Source organism: Aulonocara stuartgranti (genome assembly GCF_965226115.1).
Source record: "Aulonocara stuartgranti genome assembly, chromosome: 5".
Lineage (NCBI taxonomy): Eukaryota > Metazoa > Chordata > Actinopteri > Cichliformes > Cichlidae > Aulonocara > Aulonocara stuartgranti.
The window spans coordinates 2,963,733-2,987,932 of NC_138943.1; the positions used below are offsets into that span (position 1 = coordinate 2,963,733).

General features: G+C 38.6%; 1 protein-coding gene and 1 long non-coding RNA gene across 3 annotated transcripts in view; both read right to left on the reverse strand.

Moving 5' to 3' along the window:
• Positions 1 to 24,200, reverse strand: part of LOC309706833 (CD276 antigen homolog) — a 95,540-nt gene that overhangs the window by 34,758 nt on the left and 36,582 nt on the right. Inside the window, exon 3 of one of the 2 annotated variants that reach the window (XM_082533743.1) lies at positions 7,351 to 7,617. The exons of the other annotated variant lie outside the window; for it this stretch is intronic. Within the exon in view, the coding sequence (XP_082389869.1) occupies positions 7,351 to 7,617 (267 nt within the window). The remainder of the gene's footprint in view (positions 1 to 7,350; positions 7,618 to 24,200) is intronic. 2 annotated transcript variants of the gene reach the window in all.
• LOC309706837 lies at positions 11,168 to 13,307 on the reverse strand. The gene is made up of 2 exons (XR_014276810.1): positions 13,084 to 13,307; positions 11,168 to 11,268 (listed from the first exon to the last, which is right to left on the reverse strand). It is a non-coding gene; the product is annotated as an uncharacterized lncRNA (long non-coding RNA).

Genomic DNA, 24,200 nt, shown 5'->3' on the forward strand with positions numbered 1-24,200 from the left:
CACTGTCACCAAAGTACTTGCTCATAGGGGGGTCATATGATTGTTGGGTTTTCTCCGTATGTATTATTGTAGGGTCTACTTTACCATATAAAGTGCCTTGAAGTGACTGTTGTTGTGATTTGTCGCTGTATAAATAGATAAATAAATTGAATTAACTGAAATGCTGTTAATAATGTGAATGCACAAATCAGAGCAGCATCATCTGAAAACAAGTCAGAAGACACAAAAACTAATCACTGTGGGTGTGTTAGAACTCAAAAAAAAAAAAAAAAAAAAAATTGTTCTTGGTTTACTTTATTTTTTGGGGTTTGTAAGGTTTGTTTGTAGGTTAATAAATGCTTAATTGTGTTTTGGGTTTTTTTTGTTTGTTGTTTATCTGTGTAAGTCAGCCAGAAAGAACTGTAGGGCCATTTTCTATAAACAAAGGGACTGGTATGGGACCAGCATACACTGGGGTGGGCCTACGTTTTTTCTGTTTGTTTGTTTTTTTAAAAATCACACCAGGAGAAGCAGCAGGAAACAACATATAATGAATCTTTGTTTACTGCTCGCCAAACTGGATAAATAAACCGTAAAACGCAACTTTCATGTTTTGGGCATTTTGATTTATGGATCTCAAGGATCACCATCGGACTAAATTTATTGGATCGTCTTTTGGGGAATTTAAACGGACTTGCTGCTTGAGGCCTGGATTAACACACCACTCATTCATCAAAACTGGTGAGTGATATTATTGTTTAAGCTGTAAAGGAAAACGGTGAAGCTATTAAGAGTTTGAAAAAATATTTTCACTACAAAGACTGATGAACTGAGTTTTGATGTCCCAAATTGATACGTAATTGGATAGCTAACTGAAATATGCTGACACATGTTGTGGAAATGTTTGCTCCCTGGAATCAACATCTGTTAAAAGAAGACATGTTTGTCGATTAGGGCTGTGCAATATGATGACATTAATACATCTATCGTTTCACATTATACGCTATCGATTGTTTCATGGTGTCGCAAAATACACTGTTTATGGTAATTTTTTCCCCCTTTTCTACCACCTACATAAGAATCATATGAGAGAGAGTTTACGTATGAGAAGGAAAAAAAGAGCCGCCAGGTGCTCAAAATAAACCTTAGACTCAAACGTTAGAACAGGCTTTTCCCCGCAGCACGCTGTGAAATAAATACTCACAAAGAAAATGGCAGCTGTTACAACTTATGTCTAAAAATGTATAGTTTCATGCATCGGTCACTCAACACCAGGTACACGCCCAGCTGAAAACACTTCACATAAGTCGAGTTGCCCGAGATTCACAGAATATGCACTATTTTGTGAGATATATCGACAAATGTCTTAGTTCAAGTTCGAGTTCAAAATATAAACATACTCAAAGTACATGGAGAAAATCTCTGCATTAATGACACCACATAAAAATGTCAATGAAGTGTCTTGTGAATTTGTCAAGTTTATTAAATGCTACCATGATGCAAAAGATTTGCAAGAATCATCAAGTTTGCAACTACCAGAAGAAGTGAAAAGGTTAACTGTGTATTTTCAGTCCAAGGTAACAGGATTCTTTGTTTTTATGGATAATGTAAAGGTTTGGTTGCAGGAAGCAGACGATCCATAAACTGAACACAACAGTAACGCTCTTGATGTTCATCCAGATTTTCAACAATCTGGATGAAATAAATCCTGAAGACAGTGTCTAATATTTCAAGCATAAAGTCACGTTCAAAAACTTTGTTCACTGCAAACTCGAATTTCATCAATATCTTCTTTATACCTTAAAGCTGCGGCTGATAAGGCAGTCGGAGCAAGTCGCAGCATTAAAAACCAAAAATACTAAAAAAAAAATAAAATAAATTTTTTATTGAAGTTCAAGAGGAAAAGAAAATGAGAAATTAGACTTGGAAAGCTTCATGTCTTAAAAATAAACTCAGTTTGTGGCTCTAAATGATCTGATGGAATAAACTCTTATTTTGAAAGAGGGCACGTACAGGAAATGCCTAGGTTAAATCCTTACACTGGTACATTTGTTCCAATAGAAAGAGATCAATCTGTAATATATAGAAATGGCACGATACCACTGTTTTATGTCCGATACCATAAATTTGTATATCGGCCAATACTGATATGAATCCGATATAGTGTGTTTTTTAATCAATAAAACATCTTTAACATCTTGCTGCATTTTGTATAAGCTCAAACTCAAGTTAAAAAAAAAAAAAAAAACCCAAAAAAACAACAGCACTAAAGCTATTCTGTTATACCCAGAGATGGGCAGTAACGCGTTACTGTAATCTGATTACTTTTTTCAAGTAACGAGTAAAGTAAGGGATTACTTTTGCAAAAGCGGTAATTAGATCACAGTTACTTTCCCGTAGGAACGCTGCATTACTGCGTTACTAAAACCGTGATTTTTTTTGCGAGAGTGTCTCATGACAGTGACGTAAGCGAGTGCGACGTTCGTGACAACAGCTTTGTACAGATCAACAATGGATCATATATCGAGTGCGGAGAGAGTATGAGCGTGCAGCGTTTAAAGCGTGGAAGTACTGACCTTACTTTGAGTTTGATTCCATAAAAAGTGACAAAAACATTAGTGTCCATTGTGCGTGGGAAGAAAACTTCTTTTTACAGCGAAAAAAAACCCCTAAACAAGCTTCAAGTGCGCTACCACGTAATGGGAAATTCACAGAGAAACTCATGGATTCTTCAACTGACCGCTGCGGCACACCTGCATCAGGACAAACCTCCGCCTACCCCACTCCTGCTTTACAGGTGGAAAGAGCAACAGGGCCGCTAGTCTTTGATTTTATTTATTTTCTGCTGTGTTTTACTTGCATCTATTTGAAAGACTGAGTGTAAACACAAAAAAAATTATTTTATTTTATGTGCTGGAATGTGCAGAAAATAGGTTTAAATGTTAAACAAATTTCTTCCAGTCAGAGAATGGTGCATATAATTTAATTTTTGCTTGATGCATAAAGTTAAAAGATTAAAACTAATAAAACAAGTTTTAAAAATAGACTTTTCCATTTGATTACATTTTGTATGATGATTATGTAGAAAAAGTAGAATTGGGCTGAAAGATCTATCACTTTATCACCTCTTCAGGTTGTAAATCGTGTTTTTAAAAAGTAACTAAGTAATTAATTTTGAAAATAAGTAATCAGTAAAGTAACGGGATTACTTTTTTTGGGGAAGTAATCAGGAATTAGTTACTGATTACTTTTTTTCAAGTAACTTGACCAACACTGGTTATACCTGTATGCAAAAAATACACTGCACCCCAAAATATTTCATAGTTCAGCAAAACTGATCAATTTAATAAACTTAAACCTGCACCATCCTCCCTATTCTGGTATTTTAAAGAGTATTTAGTCGAAATATTAAGCAACCTAACTAATAGGGTTGCAAACTCCCAGCAAAAAAAAAAATAAAAATAAAAATAAAAATAGGGAACCACCCCCCACCTCATGATGCTTAATCGACGTAATTAACTTTAATTTGATGCAGTGTGAAAAAAAAAAAAAAAAATGCACAGAAATAAATTATTTTTCAAGAATAATTAAATAGATTCAACATCTTTCTTCAACAAAATTACAGACTGCACAGATGGTAGCTTCCCAAAGGAAAAAGTAGTATAGCTTACTAGGGTATATTAGACTTAACAGTTACTATATACAGTAATGGACTTCTATACATTTTACATCAGATTAAAACTTTGGGTGTAAGATTTAGATATTTATTAAAAGCTAGACATTTTAAATGAGAATAAGAAAGAAAAGTATGTCTTTGTGCCCCCTTTTCCCTGTTCATGCCCTATCGGCCCCCTGGCTAAACTTTGCTAGATCCGCCCCTGCACAGTTACCAGCCGTCAGCTGCTTAGAAAAGGATCCTGGTGTAGAAAGTAATATTAAATAAATTCTAACAACAGTTTATCAAGCTTAAATGTGCTGCTGTTGTTCAGCCGGAAAAAGCCGATCAGCTGATCATTAATCAGTTTCATGATTGAAGTAGCAGCAGGAGAGGGAGGGGGAGAGGATGAGAGGCAGTCGCTCCATATATCGGTTGTTAAGCTTAACGCTGGAATGCTTTACAAACATTCAGAGATGAACTTACACACTTGCTTTACTTCTGTCTGGGATAACTTTGGAGATGAAATGCCGGTTTGGTAGCGAGGCTCCGAATGCTCAACCAGACAACAGGTCTTGCACGCCACAGCCGCTCTATCACGTGATGCACACTGCTCCGACGTGCTACGGTGATGAGCCGAGTTATGCCATGACGCAAGTTTTCCGAGGTGCTTTTTTGATATTTAATGGATCGGATAACATTTTTTATTTCTCTCCAATATCCGATCCAATAATTTAGGTCAGTATTGGACCAATACCAATACGTTATATCGGATCGGTCCATCTCTAGTAATAAATACTGCATCTGAATCACAGGCCATCATACCCAAACAAAGTCAAAAATAACCTCAGATGGATGAGATGATGGTAAAGGTTGATGCTTCAGCTCAAGCAACGCAGCAAACACAGCTTCAATCTCCTACTTTGACTGAGAACTCTCAGAATGAGATTGTTAACAACATGCAAAGACAAAATGACATTGCTACTCTACTTGTAAAACAAAACTTATCTTCTGTCCTCCCAGCCAGAAACATCCTTGTGTTTGATGGAGACCATTTACAATATAGATTATTTATGAATGCCTTTGAAAACGGAGCAGAAGCTAAAACTGATAACTGGAGTGATTGTTTGCACTTTTTAGAGTAGTTCATTAGAGGGCAGCCTAAAGACTTGGTGCATAGTTGTCAGTATTTACTTCCTGAGCAGGGCTATTCCAGAACTAAACATCTTCCTGAAGAACATTTTGGAAATGAAAGTAAAATTGCACACATGAAGATTATGAGTTGGACACCTATAAAAAGTGAAGATGTGAAAGGTCTTCAGTCATTTTCTCCAAGGATGTTCAAATCTAACACAACAAATTGTTTATATGAAGGAGCTGGATTTGCCTTTAAACATGAGAATGATTGTTTTGAAACTCCCATACAAACTGACTGAAAAATGGAGAGTTGTTGCTTATACGCTGCCAGAACGAAATGTTTACAGAGCAGTGTTAACTTATCTGGTTGCCTTTATAATAAAATAAGTGAAAGTACCATCATTTCCAGTGTTTGACAATATCCAAGACTCACAATCTGGGAGCTCTAAAGTTTCAAGTTCCAGTTTTTCCACAAATTTCAGCACAGTTCCAGGAGTCAAAACTCAATCAGCTAAAAACAAGACCACCTACACTGTCCTCCATAGTTGCTTGTTTTCTTCACAGAGTAATCATTTATTGGAGAAATTTATGCCATTTAAAGCTAAAATGCATCAGGATAAGTTGATTTTTATCAAGGAAAGGGGAATTTGTTTTGGTTGTCTGAAAGTTGGGCATACAATCAAAAAGATTGTAGGAGTCATTTGGATTGCAATATGTGTCACCTAAAGCACCCAGGGGTTCTTCATATAGCGCAAAAGGAACCAGGTGCATCCTCAGAACAAACCCAACAGACGACAACCTCCCATGTCAACTTCTCAACTGCAACCTGTGGTGGCAGATTTCTTTTCTCATACATTAATCACATATTTTAATTGTATCACATTAGTAAGAGTAATATCACTTTCTCACTTTCATGTGCACTACAAATGGGCCTTATGCTCTACACACACACTTGACACAGTGAGGCCATTGTTAGTTCATGGGAGACATTAAACAGATAGTGAGACTCCTGTTTATAAGGGATGTAAACCCTTAGGTGAAAGCCAAGCAGAAAACAAGGTCATAATTCTCTCTGAGAGGGAGAAGATTTTAAGGATGGGGCTGAAGGTATAGCCCCCTGGTGAGAGGGGCCAATATGTAAGAGTTCTTTGTCTGTCTATGCATTGAAAGATGTTAGGGTGGGGAAATTTCAGAGATGATCCTAGTGTTTTGGCTGGGATGTTTCTCTCCATATTGCAATATGTTATTAAACCATTTCAAAACGCTCACTGGATGTGTTGCAGGTTATTTAAAAGTTCCACAACATTTCCCAATTATCTATGAAGCCCACATCGTTTCTGGGACACCACTCAGACAGCCAGCAATTTAAGGAGAACATGCGGCTAAACATGTCACTCCTGGTCCAACTGGGGAGGGGACCAGAGAAAAATACAGAGTCTGACATTGGTTAAATTTCCCTCAATGTCACCTGCTCTGGTCTCTGGAGGACAATTGTCTGTCTTTACCTTCGAATGTCTCAGAACAGAATCACCAATTACCACAGTTTGATTCCTGGCAGGTGTGTCACCGAGTGGGGAAAAATGGTTAGATACATGTACCTGGAGCTTCTGTTTAGGACTACGCTTCCTCCTCACCATCACCCAGCCATCCTGTTTCCCTGGCTGCTCAGGACAATATGCTGGGGCCTATGCTACCTTCAGCTGCACCGGCTACAGGGGCCTGGCTAGCTATGGGTTGTTCAAAGCTGCGACATCGAGTCTCCAATTCATTAATCCTCCAGAGCTGCAAATAGGCTACATTTATTACAAGTATCGATTTTACTAAAGGAGGCTGAGGAGTAACTAGACGTCTCACACACTGAGCAGGAAAGTGCAGGAGGTACAGGTGAAGAATCCATGCTGCTACTGAGTCAGCTACGAGTCAAGCTAGCAAATCCCTAAAGACATAGTGAGTGAATACTGTGACTATTTAGCGAGTGAATCAACAGAGTGCTTCAAGTTAGGGCATGTGAAAATTATACTATGAAATAAGACGTTAGATATAAGTTTTTAATTAAACTGGCTACACAGATAAGCTACACAAAAACACCACTGTGTCGTAACAGCAACAAAAAATGATAGTCTAGAGAGAGCCAACACCAAGTGAGAGCACCACCCAGAATGTGAATATGATGTCATTAACATTTAAAAATTAAAAATAAAGCAGAGTAAGATTTACCATGAGAGTGTTATTTCAAGAGCCCGTGAGCATGCTCAGGTTTAAAAAGACATCAAGATATTGATGTGAGCTTGGGGCATCATGTGATAGTTCATAAACAAATCAGTCACAACAGCAATGTTCATATTTTATAATATACAGTATGTGTTTGTGAGTTTAGTTTTTTAACATTAGGTTAGGAGCTGACAGCTTTTTTTCCAGCATGCACATCGTCTCTACTGAAGCCAAATCTTTTTTTTATGTTCATGTTTTCATAATTTAGCTTTCAGCCTTTCCTCCCAGACCACATTCTTAGTGTTCAATCTAAGCACATATTCATACTTTGATCTTCAAACTTCTTTGAAGAATTATATCCCACTCACCATGATGCACACAGATCTCTGAAGAAATCCGATGCCACTTTTCCATCTGTGTGGCTACACAGCGATAACAGCCAGGCTCAGTCACAGTAGTCTGGACGATGACGTGAAAGCGACCTTGTTGTTCTTCATCCTGCACCGTCTTAGAAGGAAGTGTTTTGTTATCACTGTCCCACCACTCAACTGTGGGTTTAGGAGAAGCACCTGGAACTTCACACTCCAGCAGCCCATTTTCTTTAAGTATTGTGACATACGGTTTTGGAGCTGCGCCTGTGAGCACATCATAGACAACAAACAACAGTGTTAACAATGTAACAATATGACATGTTGTCATCAATTGTTTCTACTGTTTCTGCATAAATTAGTTAGTTTGAGAAAAAGCAAAGCAGAGTACCACCTTAAACCTCCAGCATTGTTAACATGGGTCTGTAAAGTTTTTACCGTACATAACACTCATACCTTATAAGGAGATGAGTTTGGGCAAATTTGCAGAGAAAGAGAGAATGCTGCATTAGAGCAGCTAGTCTATATATCCTTTGGTTGCAATCAGGGGCGATTCTAGGATTCCTTGCAATTAATATTAACAGAATATGCTACTTGCAAATCCAGTCTTTTTCAGCTTTGAAAAACTTAATTCAACTTTGTAAACATCAAAATTTTACCTTTGAAAATTATATAATCAGTTAAATGACCTATTGTCAGAATTATTTTGAATGAATAATCACAATTTTCAATATAATACACCACAAAGGCTCAGTTGTGTTGACCACAATTTTCAAAGTTATTTTAAAAACTATTTGTACCATATAAGAGAAACAATAACAGTGGAGCTACTCATGTCATGTTTATGTTTGGAACTTTGATTTATTTTTGGGGGGTTTACAGGGTTTGTTTGGAGGTGTGGTCCTCAACTTTTGATCAGCTGTAAAACAGCTAGTTTCAGTTTAAGCGCTGTTTTCAATAAATTGCATGCTCATTCCCATGTCTTGTTGCATGGTCTACTTGGAACCTTGTTAAGAAATATGATTTTCATAAATAAATAAATAGATAAAAAAAATCAATCAAAATATGATTTTTTGCCCTTTTTCAAGTGGTCATAAACTTTTGATTGGGACTGTATGTTGTGTTGTTATTCATCTCAGGTTGAATTTGCCTAATTTTAAACTGTTTCTGTTGTTACACAAACCTTACAATTGAGGGAGTACTTTCTTTTTAACCATGGCTTCTAATAAACAAAGGAAAAAAAAAACAACAGTAAAATAAAACTAGCACACGAGTCTTAAAAGAGATGTGATCTGTCCCATGTTCTCTAACAAGGCAATGCAAAAAAAAGTTTCAAAAATATATGCATCAAATAATTTAAATGTAATATTACAGCATTAGGTTTGATTATGCTGCCCAAACATAAACCAAATCATCAAATAGAAGCTGTAACTTGGGTGCAAACAAAAGCAGAGGAAAGACTTCATATCGTCTTTTTTCATTTCTTTGCCTTTTGTTTTTTAAGTAGAAATAAAAATTTTATTTAACATGAGAATAGAATAGCCCTTTGCCATTGTACACAGATGACGAAACTGTACATGTAAAATGGCTGAAACATCTGAAAGGTATTAGAGATTACAATAAATACTTTTTAAATATAAAAAAATACAATCCCCGTTAACTATGATTGTATAGCACACCAACATTGTAGCATAATTTTTTTTATGTGCGGATAAAAAAAACAATATCATAAACATTTTTGCTTTAACCGTGGACTGTTAATAAAGATAATCTTTAGACCTTATGTAGTTCTCACCAAAACAAGTACCTGTTTGTCTTTTCCTACTTACACGTTCACATAAAAACAAACGAGCATGTTATCATCAGTATCGGCACAAACAGGACTCACCTGGAAAGTTTCGGCTCTTTAACCTTTTGAAACGCAGAGGTTGTATGCGACCTATTTTTACATGTAAAATTAATAAATGAAGATACTTGATATTCTTCTGTTGAACGGAAACAAAGATACAGTCGTAAAACACGTCGTTTGAAAGCTCAGATATTCTTTTTTCAGTAGATTCACGAATGACAAAAAAATAATTTACGACATAAAACACTTACGTCTTTATTTACGTCAGTAAAAAGTTAATAACGTTAAGGTTAGCATGTTGCATCACCATTAGAAAGTCGTTAATCGGACCAAAAATAGACATTTAAAGACAAATATGAGCTCGTTTTAACGAACAAAACTCACAGATTAACTTCCGCTCGTTTAAACTAAACCGGGAGTAAAGACATCCAGAAAAAAGAGAATTTATTCTCTTGTGAAGTTTTATCGGAGTTACAGAAACTTTTAAAATAAGAAGATTAAAAGCAATTTCAAAGCGTCGACGACTAATTTGTACCAATCATTGTAACGTCGCTGATATCAGGAAACATCCACGAGCAAAATTAACCAATCAGCATCGATTGCGGACCTAAAATAACGACCTCACGACACAATTAATTCAGTCAGCCAATCAGAAAAGAACATCATTACGAGAGCTACGTGGGTGTTTGATTGACAGCTACTCTCATCCAGTAGAAAGTCACCGCAGTGAAACCACTCTCTGTTTGAAGCCGGGAAAATCACCTGTCTGACCATATATGGAAGGTAAAGTAGTTTGCTTCGCTGTTACGATGGAACGAAAACAAATCAAAGAAAAGTATTTAATTTGTCAAAAAAGACCCGATTAAAGCATAATAAATGTGTGAATCTTTGTTTTAATTATTTAGGACATCGTTTTGAAGTTGCGTTTAGCATCTAGGAACACGTGAAATGTAAAAAACCTGAATGAATCCTTATTATTTGTTAACTTTGAAGAGATTTTTGTGGAGTTTAGAAATAACTTGTCATAGATTCTCTGTTTTGCAATTTGAATTAATATGTTTAATATCTTTAAATTAATTCAGAATATCAGCATGAAACTTGGCACATTTATTGTAGATTTAAAAAAGATGATATCCTGTAAATTTCAGCCTTGTAGCCCTTATAATGACCAATTACCTGTCTTTAACATCTGAAGTAAAAGCTTAAAAACATCAAGGCTTCAGTGATTTCCTGTATAATCCCCCAACAAATGATCTGTGTCAGAGCTAAAGGTAAAACTAACAGACTACATGAAATATCACAGATGTTACTTCACATTGTTGAAACAGGCAGGTATCAGATATTTAAGGTTTAGAAATTATTAAAAAGTTTATTCTGGTAGTTCCAGACATGCAGAAGTGCACATGACTGTGAGAGGCTCTAACAAGTTAATACGGGCTCTGAAAGGAAAAAGAAACAGGTTAGTAGTGGTAGGTTCCCATTAAGTTGGCAGTCAAATAAATGCAGTGTTTATAGCTGCATACACAGAGATTTTATTTTTTTTAGGGCACCTCAGATTTTTGATATGGTGCAGGCACAGGACCAGCATGCACATGGGAAGGTCTCAGTTTGTTTTCACTAAATATTGCAAATATCACTGCAGGTGTGCTGTAGGAGTGAGGCCCTGCCAGTAGTGCATGCTGACTGTTTCATCTGTAAATAATCAGCTGGTTTATAACAGCACTCACCAACAACAAGCTCAATGCGGAAGATTTTTTCTCTGGGCTTTATTTCTGGGAATATACAGGTATAGGTGCCTTTGTCCTCCAGCCTAGTTTGTTTTAGTCTTATGGAGGCGTTTCCGTACTTCAGCTCTTCTGGATAATGTGAGACTCGACCTTTGAACTCCACATCTTGACCTGGCAGACCATTATTGTAATGACTGCGATTACGATACATGAACACCTCCTTTCGAGGGACTTCCTTAACCCAGTCAAACAGCATTGACTCAATGTTCTCATTGGTGTCGAGGGAACAGGGTAAAATAACATCATCATCTTCTCGCACAGTCACTCTGGCCACTGGTGCCTCTGAAAGACAAAGCATGTTTTAAACAGGGATAAGGATAGAAGAAAAGTCAGGTATGAGGCAGGGGCAGCCAATCAGAAGAGAATTGGCTTAAAGCTCAACGTTTTTATTTCAGAAACTAAAAAACAGTTCAGACTCGATTTGTAGCTTTCACGAAGATTAAAAACATATAAACATCACAATGCATTCACAATTAAAACACTTCTTTATTTTTTCCTACAACAAGAATTCATATTTATTTAGTTTAGTTACCCTTCATATTTTCCTGTTGTCATCACAGTCCCACCTGTAGCGCCACAGTTTGTATGACTGATTAAAATAGAAGCTGAAGGAGCTGAAGAGCTTGTTACAGAGAGGACTAACTCAGAGGCTGCACCAAGGCCCAGACTGGGATAAACTGTTCCAGCAGTGTCCAAGAATAAAACATGGAGCTGGAAATGAGTATGATAGCTCATCTTTACTGCATGTATTACATTTCTGTTTACAGAAGTCAGAGGGTGAGGTCCATTAAAGAGAATAAATAAGAATATTTATTTCTGTTAATATGACTGCATCCACATGAAATGCTCCTCCATCCTACCAACACACAGCTCCACCTGAGTAACATATATGTGATGACACTGTATTTATTTTTTTCTGTAAATAGAAATATCGGCTTATTCATGATTAATTTTCTAATCTTAGAAATATTCTGAATCCTCAGCTTTATAACTGTAACAGTTTTCTATAACAGTATTACAGCTGACAGCAGCCCTGACATGTCTGTGAGCTCCTGCTTGGTTTTTAGCCTCCTCGGAAGGATTTCAGTTTAAAGTTTAAGGCCCCATCAAATACTGCAAGTCACTACAAAGCTGTGTGGAAAGATTGTGCAAAGTAGAAGATGTTGCCTCTCAGTTCAAGTGTCTCATGTGCATTTTGGTCTTGCAGTTCTTCTCGTATATTTCTATTTAAGTGTGGCAAAGGCACAAAAAATCATATAAAGAGGTAGAAGTGAACATAATCCTGCCCCCAACCAGCTCACCAGGACCAGGTGGCTCATCAGAGGTTATCACAAATTCAGGCAGCAACAATGTCAACACTGTGAGGCCAAACATTTTTCACTGATAAAGATTTGAAACACATCCAGTCTGTGTCCTTTTCACCAGCTGAGCTCTCAAAAATCTGCCAGTTTGAAGCTGCACATCAGAGTCAGTAACAGCCTCATGTTAATGGGCCACACAGTGTTTTAACTCTGACTGTAAAAACCTCAGGAAATGGAAACAGGGTAGAGCCACTCTCCATCCTTTTGGGGCCTGGCTGTGCCACTCCCTTTAAAACTGGCAGCAGGTGGAGCTGTAGTAACACATACAAGGAAAAATGAACTTTATATACTTGCCTACTTATGTGTTTATGGATGACTTCTGTCCTCATTTTACTATTTAAGAATAATAATAATAATTTTATATCATTGTTGTTGTATCTGAATCTCAATTGTTTCAGTTTGTAAAGAAAAAATAAAACACACGTGTGTTTGCAGGAAACACAAACTGCTAACAAATACGCCACACCTGAAAAAAAGTCAGGGTGAAATAATGAGATAATCTGATCGTAAAAAATAAAAAGAACATTTTCATACTGTTGTAGAATTGCTGCACATTTATCTGCTCATTATTTCAACATCAAAATCCGGATGCGTTAAACGTTGATGTCACAGGTGTAGATGCCGCAGTCATCCTCCCGCTACAGCAGCAGCCTGAACATCGTTAAAGCTCCATCCGCTGCTGTGAAACATGACTGCGCCTGCACACATGATCAGTCTAAATCAATGAGCTTCTTACCGGATTCAGCAGCAAACGTCCGTCCGGACAAAGTCAGGAAACAGAAGCTCGGAAACAGAAGTGCTAGAAGCTCCATGTCTGCAGAAACCCTCTGAGGATCAAACACGGCAACTATTCAGTGTAACCAAGATCCGAGCCACCCCTCTCCTCTCAGCACTGCCGCAGTAAAAAAAAACAGTTTCAGTTTCTAGTGTCTTAAAGCAGTCCTGCATATCTGCCATAGTTTCCGGTGTATTACGTCACAACGTCATGGACTTTTAGATTTCACCTTTATAATATCAGTGACAGTTATACAGAAACAGTGACAGGAGGAAGATTAATGAGCAGAGTCTGTTTATAGAAACGGATACAGGCTGATGTAAGAGAGGAGAGGACCATCTCCAGCCTTTATGGTCAAAGCCAGCTGCAGTTTTTGACTCTTGAAGATTACTAAAATAAAATAAAATAAAATAAATAGTTAAGCGTTACTATATTACCTTTGTTGGTTGTTTTTCCCCCCTACATCTGTATGAAATCTGCATAAAACAAAGAAAAAACGATGGCAAGGTTAGCAATTAGTAGGACTTACCTCTGACTACTTCAAAATAAAAATGTAAATCATTTAAGATAATTTTATATAATTTCCAAGGATTTTGAAAGTATGATGTTGTGGAGGTATGTAAAGACAGTAAGAGAGATCCCAATATTCTACTCCAACTTTTAATTCAGCTTCACACATTCAAGGCGCATTCAGCACAATCAGCAACTATTTCATTAGGTACATCATGTGATGTTTATTGTCATCACAGTAAACATTCAAGGGACCAAAACCTAACCCTCTCACTTCCCCTAACACTGTGTGTGAGTGGAGCCACCTGGTGGTCCACCACAATGTGATTACCTACAAATACTTAGTGATACACTTGATTAATCAGGTCTTAATTCAAGTTTTTGTAAGAAAAAAAATAATTATGAAGCTTATGAGTAAGTTCAATAAGGAAGATGTATGGTCTCACATCTGTCTGCTCCCAGCTGCTGGCTAAATCTAAGCTTCACACCACTCCACTTTCCCACGCTGTCAGGCTGCCAGCCACACATAACGTCACACCACGAGCCATCAATAACAAGAGCCAAACAGGCAGCACTACACCTAATCAATATTTTAAAATTTTTCTCAGTCACTTTGGCTCAATTCTCACAGCAGGAAATTCTCCACTCTTCATGCAGTTCTCACAAACATCAGGGCATTTTTCATAACACAGTCTCACCTGCGCAAAAGACTCTCCACCAATCAAAACCAGTCAATCACTCCAACTGTGTGATGAATGAATAAAAACCTTTCATCAGACTTTAAAGAGTGAGTCACCAATGTGTTTAGTTTTTGTTTCATGAAACCTCACTGCCTCTGGAAAGAGTTCTGCACACATGTCGGCCTCATGTAGAGTAAAAACCTTTCACACACAAAAATGAGATGTGAAGGATTTTTTATAACATGGAGGAAAGCAGAATGATGCTCATGAAACCATATGCATCAGAAAACAGACAAAGAAAATGATCTGAGAACATCAACAACAACTGTACAGTCCAGTAAAGTCACACTTACATGCATTCAGCAATCAACTGTTCCACTGGTCATCAAGTGACCTTTCACCTCAGCAGCAACTCAAAACATTCAGACATGTAGACATGATCACCACAGCCTGCTGGAGTCCAAACGAGCATCAGAATAAGGAAGAAAGATGTGGTGTGGTTGTTGATGTCAGACGGGCTGGTGTGAGTATTTCAGACACTGTTGATGTGCTGAGATCTTCAGGATTTACAAGGAATGGTCTGAAATGAGAAGCTATCCAGTGAGCAGCAGGGTGGAAATACTTTGTTGATGTCAGAGGAGAATAACCAGATTACTTTGAGCTGATAGAAAGACAACAGCAACTCAGTCGACCACACTTCTTAATAAACCACGCAGAAGAGCATCTCTGAAGGCACAACACATCTGACGTTGAAGCAGATGGGCCACAGCAACAGAAGACCACACTGAGGGCAACAGCTGTCTGCTAACAACAGAGGCCACATTTACATCTGCTCACCAAAATTAGACAACGAAGACTGAAAAACACCCCAAAGGCCTCCACAGTCACCACATCTCTGTGCACTGAAATTTGAACGTATATATTTCTATTTGTTGCAAGTAAACCTCTGACAGTGTGGATCTGTATTTGCGCTTTTAAACATATTTGAATAAATATGACATGATAGAATAAGTGAACTGAAGGGCTGTTTACTGTAGTTATGAGCAGTGAGAGACGCTAACATGTAGCAACCTGTCAGTCACAAAGTGGATCTGCCATGAACCCTGCCCTGGTTTTAACAGGACCAAAATAAACATGTTGTGTCAAATAAAACTTGAAACTAAGACCAGTGATTGAAGAATAACATCTGGCTTTCAGTGTGTTGAAGTTCATCTCTACAGCCAATCAAAGCTAGTGAGGAGAGCGTGGAGGAACCGGTTCTCTAAGCTTCAAATCTGTGTTTGGATTGGTTGGTTATCACAAAGCTGTAAGTCAAACGTATTCCAGAGAAAGTGTACTGAGTGTAAACAAGATTAAGGGATACAATTATCTGCTGTCCATCAAATGTGGGAGCAGCATTCATGTGGGAGGAACTGCTTTGATTTGTGCTTTGATAATGACTGCAGAGAGCAGGGTGTGCTTATAGTGAGTGCTGTTAGTCAGCAGAGGATAAATCCTTTATGTTGATTATTCTCAGAGTGTGGACCCTTAAGGTTCAGTCTGTGGACATCATGACATCATTTACAGTTAAAAAAAATAAGCTTGAATAGTGTTTGGGACCATAAAACAGAATCAATTATCAGATCTACGATGGAAGAATCCGCCTTCAATTATCAAATCATCGGGAGCTCAAAATGATCCGCTGACAACACAAAGACTGTCATGAGTGGGCGGGTTGGAGCTAAATGAGCACAGGGTAGGGAACAAAACACAAACTTTTATTGAGGCTGAACGCAGACAGAAGCAAAGACAAAGGAAACACAGGACCATCAGTGGACATGAACACAGCTCAGGGGAAACAAGGTGTAGGTGAACATAGGCCAACCCACAGGTGAGGAAATAAAGGTAGAAACCAGACACAGGAACAACTAACTAGCTAAAAACAATTAAATACAGGGGAAAAGCTCAGGAAACACTCTCATGTAAACAGCAACAGCTGAGAAGTAGAGGCGAAAAATACAAAAGATAAAGAACAAAGCTGGAGGAGGAGGTGGCCGAGGGCTCCTCTGCTTAGGCTGTTGTGCCCACAACCTGGCCGTGGATAAGCAGAAGAAGATGGATGGAATTTCCTGCCACTGCTCGTGAATGAGTCTGAATGAAACTACATGAAATAAAGTCACCATTGGTGCATCCTGAAAGTGACCCAGAGGATGAGACCCCCCTCAGAGAACATTCAACAGATCAGCAGAAGAATCCCACACACCCATTTAAAACAGATTTATTATTTATTTGTTTTCAGTATCTGTTTGTGTCTCACAGAAGTTGTGATTTCACCACAAAGTCCTCAAACTTCACTTTTTTACTGGAAACTGAATGAACTGCAGGCCTTTAAATATTTGATTCAGTTTCATGTAAAAGTCAAATAGAGGAACGATGTTACAACCCAGAGCATAAAGTTATTAAAAAGAACAAAGATTTTTAACTCCAGTTGAACAACAGACATCCTGTCAGGAAATCAGATTTCACAACAAACTGGCCGTCATCCAGAAAACCAGACTTTCCAGCACTGACAGGATTAACGGCCTCACACGTCTGTGGTTGTTCAGAAACCACAGACATTCACGATGCAGCCTTCTTTCGTAGACTTCTATGAAAGTGAGTGAAGAATGCAGCTTTACCAGTTTTTTCGTTTTGCACCACTAATTATTTGTCACACGTGTTCATGTGAAAGTGAAAACTGACAGCTGATGCATTTCAGGTATTTTAAATAGGAGAGCGTTACTGGAGCTGTGACCTCTTTAGACCTCGTCCTCTCCATCACGACCCTTTTACAGGTGAAGAAACTGTGTCTGTGACTCTGAGAGCAGAGGTTTGGGCCGATGCAGCAGCCACGAGGCTTTGTGGTTTGTAGTTCTGAAGATCATTTCAGCTCCACTACAGGCCAGCATGGGAGTGAAAATCAAACCTAAACAGAGGTACACAGAGTCGGCTCTTTTCCTTCTTGTTTATTGTGGGTTGATCCACAGTGATGAATTTAAAATGTTCGAGTACTTCAACCACAACAAAGTGCAGCATATAGAAGCTTTACGTGGCACCAGGCTCAATCTCAGAGCAGGAGAAGCACACATACTTTGATAAAGTCTTTAAAAAGTCAGCTAATAAGACAAGTTAAAGCAGCTTTAACTCAGATATTTAACTATATTTAACTCAGATATAACTCTGCACAGTTTTATTAAACCTTCTTGGAAAAACTGCAGGCACATGGAGTCAGACTGGAAACAGGTCTGTGAAGGTTTTTGTGGAGGAAGAGGAGGAGGAGGAGGAAGAGGAGGAGGAGATGCAGCTCCTCAGGTTAGCAAAGCGTCCTTGAGCGAGATGCCCCAAAATAATGTGATGTTTCATTTGTGTGATCAACGATGTGATGCATGGATGGAATAAAGGGCGCTTTGATGCAGTCTGTGCTTTACAGTGTTTATCAACCACAAACTTATTTTAACGTCAGGTTTATTTATCCAGAGAAAAAGAAGCTCTTTAGATTTACATGATGTGGCGTCTCTTCACATCAGAACTACAGTTAATACATGTTGTAGTGTTTGGACATTTTTAAATCAGTTTTAATTCAGTAACTTATCACCACAGCAAACACGACTCATCACTAAATCAATAAATTCACACCTTCTTTTGTGATCAATGTTTTATTGATTTACAGCAGGGTTGGTTCCCTAAAACAACACTGGTCACAATGCATGGAGAGAGGAAAGAAAAAAATACGGTGGAAATACAAATATTAGAACGCACACAAGTTACAACCAGTTATTGCCTCTTCCAGCTGATAACTTTGGATGAGAAGGTTTTCCAAGCTTCGACAGTTGTGGGTCGAGCTTTATTTAATCCTGCAGTGGTAAGTTCAAGGTTAACGATACAAAGAAAACATCCAATCAAGAATGATTTCAAATGTCAGGACTGAACCAGGGCTTTGTAATTATCTTCTTTGTGGATGAGAATCCTGCAAACATGATTTTGCATTGTATTTGTTTTAAGGAGATGTCAGAGGAATCATTAAGGAGACAAAGATCAGGATTGAGGATATAAAAAACTTCCAGTACCTCAGATAACACAGAGTTCACAAAGCCCCAAAAGTCAGATATAACTGGACAGTCCCAAAACATGTGAAACATGTGTAAGAACATGTGTAAGAACATGTGTAAGAGCCTGGTGATGAATCGTTGCACATGTGACGGTGATACGAAGCCTGTAGCTTCATCTGTGATCTCTTGTAGGGTGTAATGTAGGTTCTGTGGATGGTTTTGAAATTAATTAGTTGATGTGCCAAGTTCACAGAAGTCAAACTTAGACTAGTCCACACTGTATCCCAGTCTATATCAACCTGTACTTCTCCCAGTTCCTTAATCCAAGTAGATTCAGTGGGCAGAGGATTTACATCATGTTCGGCTCATTTGTTGTAAATTATGGAAACAGAGGATCTGACAGATTTGGGCAAGATCAAGTCCAGCATGGGATGAGAATGGAGGGGAGAGTCCCAGGGGAAACACATGCTTTTAAATCTGAGCTGCAGGTACAAAAAGTAAGAAGACGCAGGAAGGGAAAAAGTGTCCTTAAGTCCTGAAATGAACGAAGGCCCTGAGCGTCGAACAGATCATCAAAAATGTTTATTCCGGGTGAAGACCAAGAGGGTTGAACAAATGCTGCCACACAGTAATTTTAAATTGTGCCAAAGTGGTGAACTTTTACAAAATTACACTGGATCACATAACCGTGGATCTATTTTCAAATTCACACCTTTTTTAAACAATGAGAGCTCTGATTCTACAAACCTGTGCATTGATACAGTAAAGATCTGCAGATGATTGCAGGTCCAGAATCAAGAAGCTGCTGGAAAGAAGTGTTAACCAACATGGGGCTCTCATGACTATAATGTTGTTCTAACATTTAACAGTGCAACCAGAATTTAAAAAGTTGTAAATAAAAACAGAGCACAGGGATCTACACACCGACAACGAGAGGTGACACAAGGCTGAGTGAGAAACAGCAGGAGGAGCAGTTGGTAAAACGGAAGCAGGTCAGTGACGCGATCAGGTGTAAAAAGATGATCTTACAGAGGCAGAGGTTCATCAGTCTGCTAAAACCTTCGTTTGCAGCGCCACCACCGGCTCCATCGCCTGCAGCCACCATGCTGCCACCGGGTCCCGTCTTGACCCAGCCAGAGGTGTCGCCATGCCTGGTCTCATCCTGCCTGCCAAGCCCTGTCCACGTCCAGCACGTCCACGTCCGGGGCCTGTCAAGACAGCCCGTCCACGGAAACCCACCAAACCACCCAAGGTGTCACATTTCGCATTCACACTATCGTCGACCACCTGCAAAGCCACCCGAGGGTTTTCGTACACGCCCATGTCACCGCCAGCCAAGCTGTCCAAGTGTGGTCAGTCATGCCCGCTTAGCCACCGCCACATACCACGTGGTCGGCCCCCTGAACATTTGAACTATGGACCGTTGTGCCCTCGACCTCCAGGTCGGCCCCCTGAAAGGTTGAAGAACTGTCTGCTGAGCTTCAGTGTCTTTCACAGACTTTTGTGTTGCACTATTTCATGAGCTCCAGGCTTTTTGACTTTGGTCAGTTTCAGTCTGTCATGTTATCATATGTAAGGGTGCAATAGAAGTGTTATAAAGTGTGACTCACAGCCTTCAGCTGAATTATAAAAACACGCAGTGTCTCATTTAGCTTAATCAACAGGTAGACTTCAGATTTTATGACATAACGCGTCATTTACAACAGCTTAAATAACTGTTAGAGCCGTTTTATATCCGGCAATAAAATGTTTACTGAGAACCTGAGAATGTGGGCGTGGTTACAGTTTGTGTCCAAAGAAATTCAAAGCATAAAGTGAGCTATGATTCATCCACCCACTGAGCTGAGCTGTAACCCTATTATGGTCTCCACAGGAAGCTGAAATGTTTTTATAAGACTTAATGCATGTGGTTTTTACGTCTGTAAACCTGATCCCAGAGATTTCCTGCTGACAGTTTACAGGAAGTCAGCTGTGAATGTAAACCTTCATTTGGACAGAAGGTTTTTCATGTCCTACTGTCTTCCTCAGAAATCAATATGAATATAAATTTTCATTATTTCAGACTTTTGTTTTACATGTTTTATAACACAGATTTTGTACTTTTTAAAACACGTTTCCCTCTTTTTATCTTTTTATTATTGTTATTTTTACAGATTTCAGAAAATCCCGGCACTCCCACTTTTCCTCTGAATGACACACCTGTGAGGAAATTAGATTTCATAACAAGCTGACTGTGTGCAGAAGCCCTGATTTCCCAGATGTCACAGCCTGTGGAATAACAGCCTTGTACGTCGGCCTTTGTACAGCAAGTTATCTTGACTTCATAAAGAATCTGTAGGCGTAGAAGTTTCCAGTGACAGTTGTGGACTGAAGGTTGGTGTCATGAAACTCACTCCTCTCTACTACATGCCAGCATCAGGGTGAAAATAACAGAAACAAAGGCAAACAGATCTTCAGCTGTTGGCAGCAGTTGTGTTTAAACTGAGTCGAGTACTTTGACCAGAACAAAGTACCAGGAAACAAGTGTCTGATTTATCGTTCGTATGTGCCATATAATCAAAGTGCTTCTCGGATATCATATAAGGCTGCATGAGTTTGTGAGTGTGTTCAAAAAAAGTGCTGACCAAGTGTGGTCAGTCGTGCCCACATGAGCCCATTTACCACTAAGATTTGATGCTGTTGACAGATTTGTTCTTCTTAAACGTCTTTTTCATGTTTATGAGCCTCAAAACTGAAGTCATGTCAAGTTTATTCATACAAAAAAGCTCTTTGGAAGATTATTATTGTTATCTTATGAATGATAATACAACAAAATTGCTCTCCTGTTGCACAGTACTAATTACATTTTAAGAAGGAATTGATAATAAAAAGGATGCAATGAAAAACTACAGAAAGCACAGTGGTGAGATTAAAATCAGTCAGTATAATAGAAACAGGTCCAACGTGATTTTGTGAGGACTTTGGATAAAAGTCAGTGTGTACTAGCACTAACTGTGTTATTTTTAAAGGCTGCGTGAAAATCCCGGGCAGGTTAGTGCAGGATAAACTTCCTGTTTTTCCTCTATAATTTTCCTTCTTTTTCTCTGCTGATGTTCTAATGAACTGATTCAATCTGAGTACAATTAGAATTAGACTAAAATAACATTTTTATTTAAATCTACTGATATTATTTTATTGTTACATTAATGTAGCACAAGTTTCAGTTAGCTTTGCACAGAAATAGCTGGCAGTAATGGCAGATACTTTTTACTTTCTTACTTTGAGTACATTTCAGAGCTGGTACTTCAACTTTTACTGGAATACTTTTTAACACTAGTATCTGTACTTCTACTTAAGTACAGAATATCTGTACTTTTGCCATCTCAGCATTTCATCAGCCGTTCAGCTGTAACCTTTCCTACCGTTCCTGAAAGAGTGGGTGGTATACTGATGGGTCTGGAATTACTTCCTCATTTATGAAGAGGCGTTCCAATAACGGTTTCTGATGTACAGGGATCATACCTTTAATGACTGATTCACACTGATCAGGTATAACAGTCTGTCCACTGACAGCTGACGTGAACAGCACTGATCGTCTCTTCTTTGTCCTCAAAGTTGATGTTAGAAGCAAGAAAAAGTTTAATGATTTGAGTGATCGTCATCCCGTGTGGTCCGATGCAACAGACAAACTACTGTAGCTCAAACTGCCATAAGGTTTCATGCTGGGCCTGATAGACAGTGCATCGCAGTATGTTGTGAACAATGGCCATGTGAGCATCAGAACTGGACAACAGAGCAATGGAGGAAGGTGGTCTGGTCTTATCAATCACATTTTCTTTAACATCATGTGGACGACAGGGGTTGGTTCATTGCTTACCTGGGAAACACCTGGCACAGGGATGCACTATGGGAAAAAGGCGACTTGGAGGAGGCAGTGTGTGAGACGCTTTGGGCAATGTCCTGCTGGGAAACTTTAAGTCCTGCCATCATGGCAGATTTACTTTTTCATGTAACATCTGTGTGATTTGGTGAACAAACAAGTCTGATCCATGGAGGCCAAATCTCACAGCTTACAGGACTTAAAGGCACTGATCACCACCTGCACTCATGTATATATCTTTCCACGTAGCACTCTATTCTTATTCTCATGTATATATCTCATGTATATCTCATGCACATATCTTTCTACGTAGCACTTTTAATTCTTATTCCTACTTTTATTTTTCCATGTCTATTTAAGTGCTATTTATGACACTGTTTGCACTGAAGCACCGCAGCAATTTCCTAATGTTGTAAACCTGCTCAACATTTGGCAATAAAACCCTTTCTGATTCTGACTCTGATTCTGATCAGTTGATATCATAATATTGTGATTGCAGCTTTTTTATTTGTACGAGTCCAGGTGGGTTAATGCTCCAGAGGAATTCTTATAATGTGTTTTTTAAAGGCAAAAGTGTTTATAGTTGCTTCAAATGGCAAATCTTAAAGCTAGAACTAAAATAAAAACTGAATGGATGTGGTGCCATTTTGCTGCCATGGTTTGGATCAAAATTGTTCTCACTGCTGGTCAAACTCCTGTAAACATGAATAAAGTTATTCTTTAAACATAGATGTTTAGGAAAGAAACTGATTAAAAATATTTAGAGCAAAATGTTTCTGTTCTGATGGGAATGATGATTTAGAGGATTTGGACAGATGTGTACAGATGTGGACATGTACAGCTCAGCAGGGCTCACTCGTCGCTCTGATGAGGATGAAAATGATGTGAATCATATGTTATGGTCTTTACAGTCACCAGATCATAACCCAGCTGACTTTACTGATGTTTCCTTTAATTAGTTTCACTATATATACCTAACAGTAAGCTACCTTAGAAGTGCATTCAAACATGATAGTTGACTAAATGTACTTAGTTACTTTCCACCACTACAGCTTCCAAACTGCAGCTACAGCCAAACTGAAGAACTGAAGGACAAGACAGAGAGACAGACAAGCTGAATGTTCCTGTCAGTGTTCACACTGAGCTTTGGTAACTGAATCAAAGACAGAGAGGAAGAGGTCACATCTTAAATCTGCATTATTAACCACAACTGTTGCATTACTAAATAAGATCTATAAATAAACTTCCCAGCAGCCCTGATGAGGAAGATGATGATGATGATGATGCAGTATTAATGAGGTCTGATGGAAAGCACTTTTGCTCTGAAACAGCAGCATCTTTCTGCAGGATGGAGACAACACCCTCAGACGCTGAGCAGCTGTTTGATGAGGCTGTAATCACATGACCTCAGCTGATACTTCAGTATTGATCTGAGCAGTGCTGAGAGTGATACACTGCTGTACTAAATACAGTAATCACATTACAGTTCCAATCATGTTTTTTGGTTTGTTTTTTTCCTGTGCACTTGCACCTCAAACAGCTGATTTTAATTCCTTTGCAAATATAAAATGTAAATTCAATCCAATAAAATTAAAATTGAATTCAATAAAACTGAATTGAATTGATTAGGAGAAACAAAAGGGGAGGGGAGGAGTGGAGCAGCGGGTTCAGGCCGTGATGGTAGGAAAAGAAGAGTTTCGCATCTGGTGAGCATCTTCCAATCATGCCTGCATTATTTCAGTAGTGACCAGGCTGGAGAGGAGGAGAGCGGCTGCAGCAGAGAGCCGGAGTTCTGAGCACTGCAAAGTGCCGAAGCAAAGTGAACCAGTCACAAACACCCGGTCAAAGCAAATAAAAAAACTCTGAATGTGAAATCCTGAGTTGTGTCAGGTTCTTCAGGCTCACCGAGTGGTTTAATGAGGATTAGAATGATGAGTATCATTTGTTTGACCTTCACAGTCA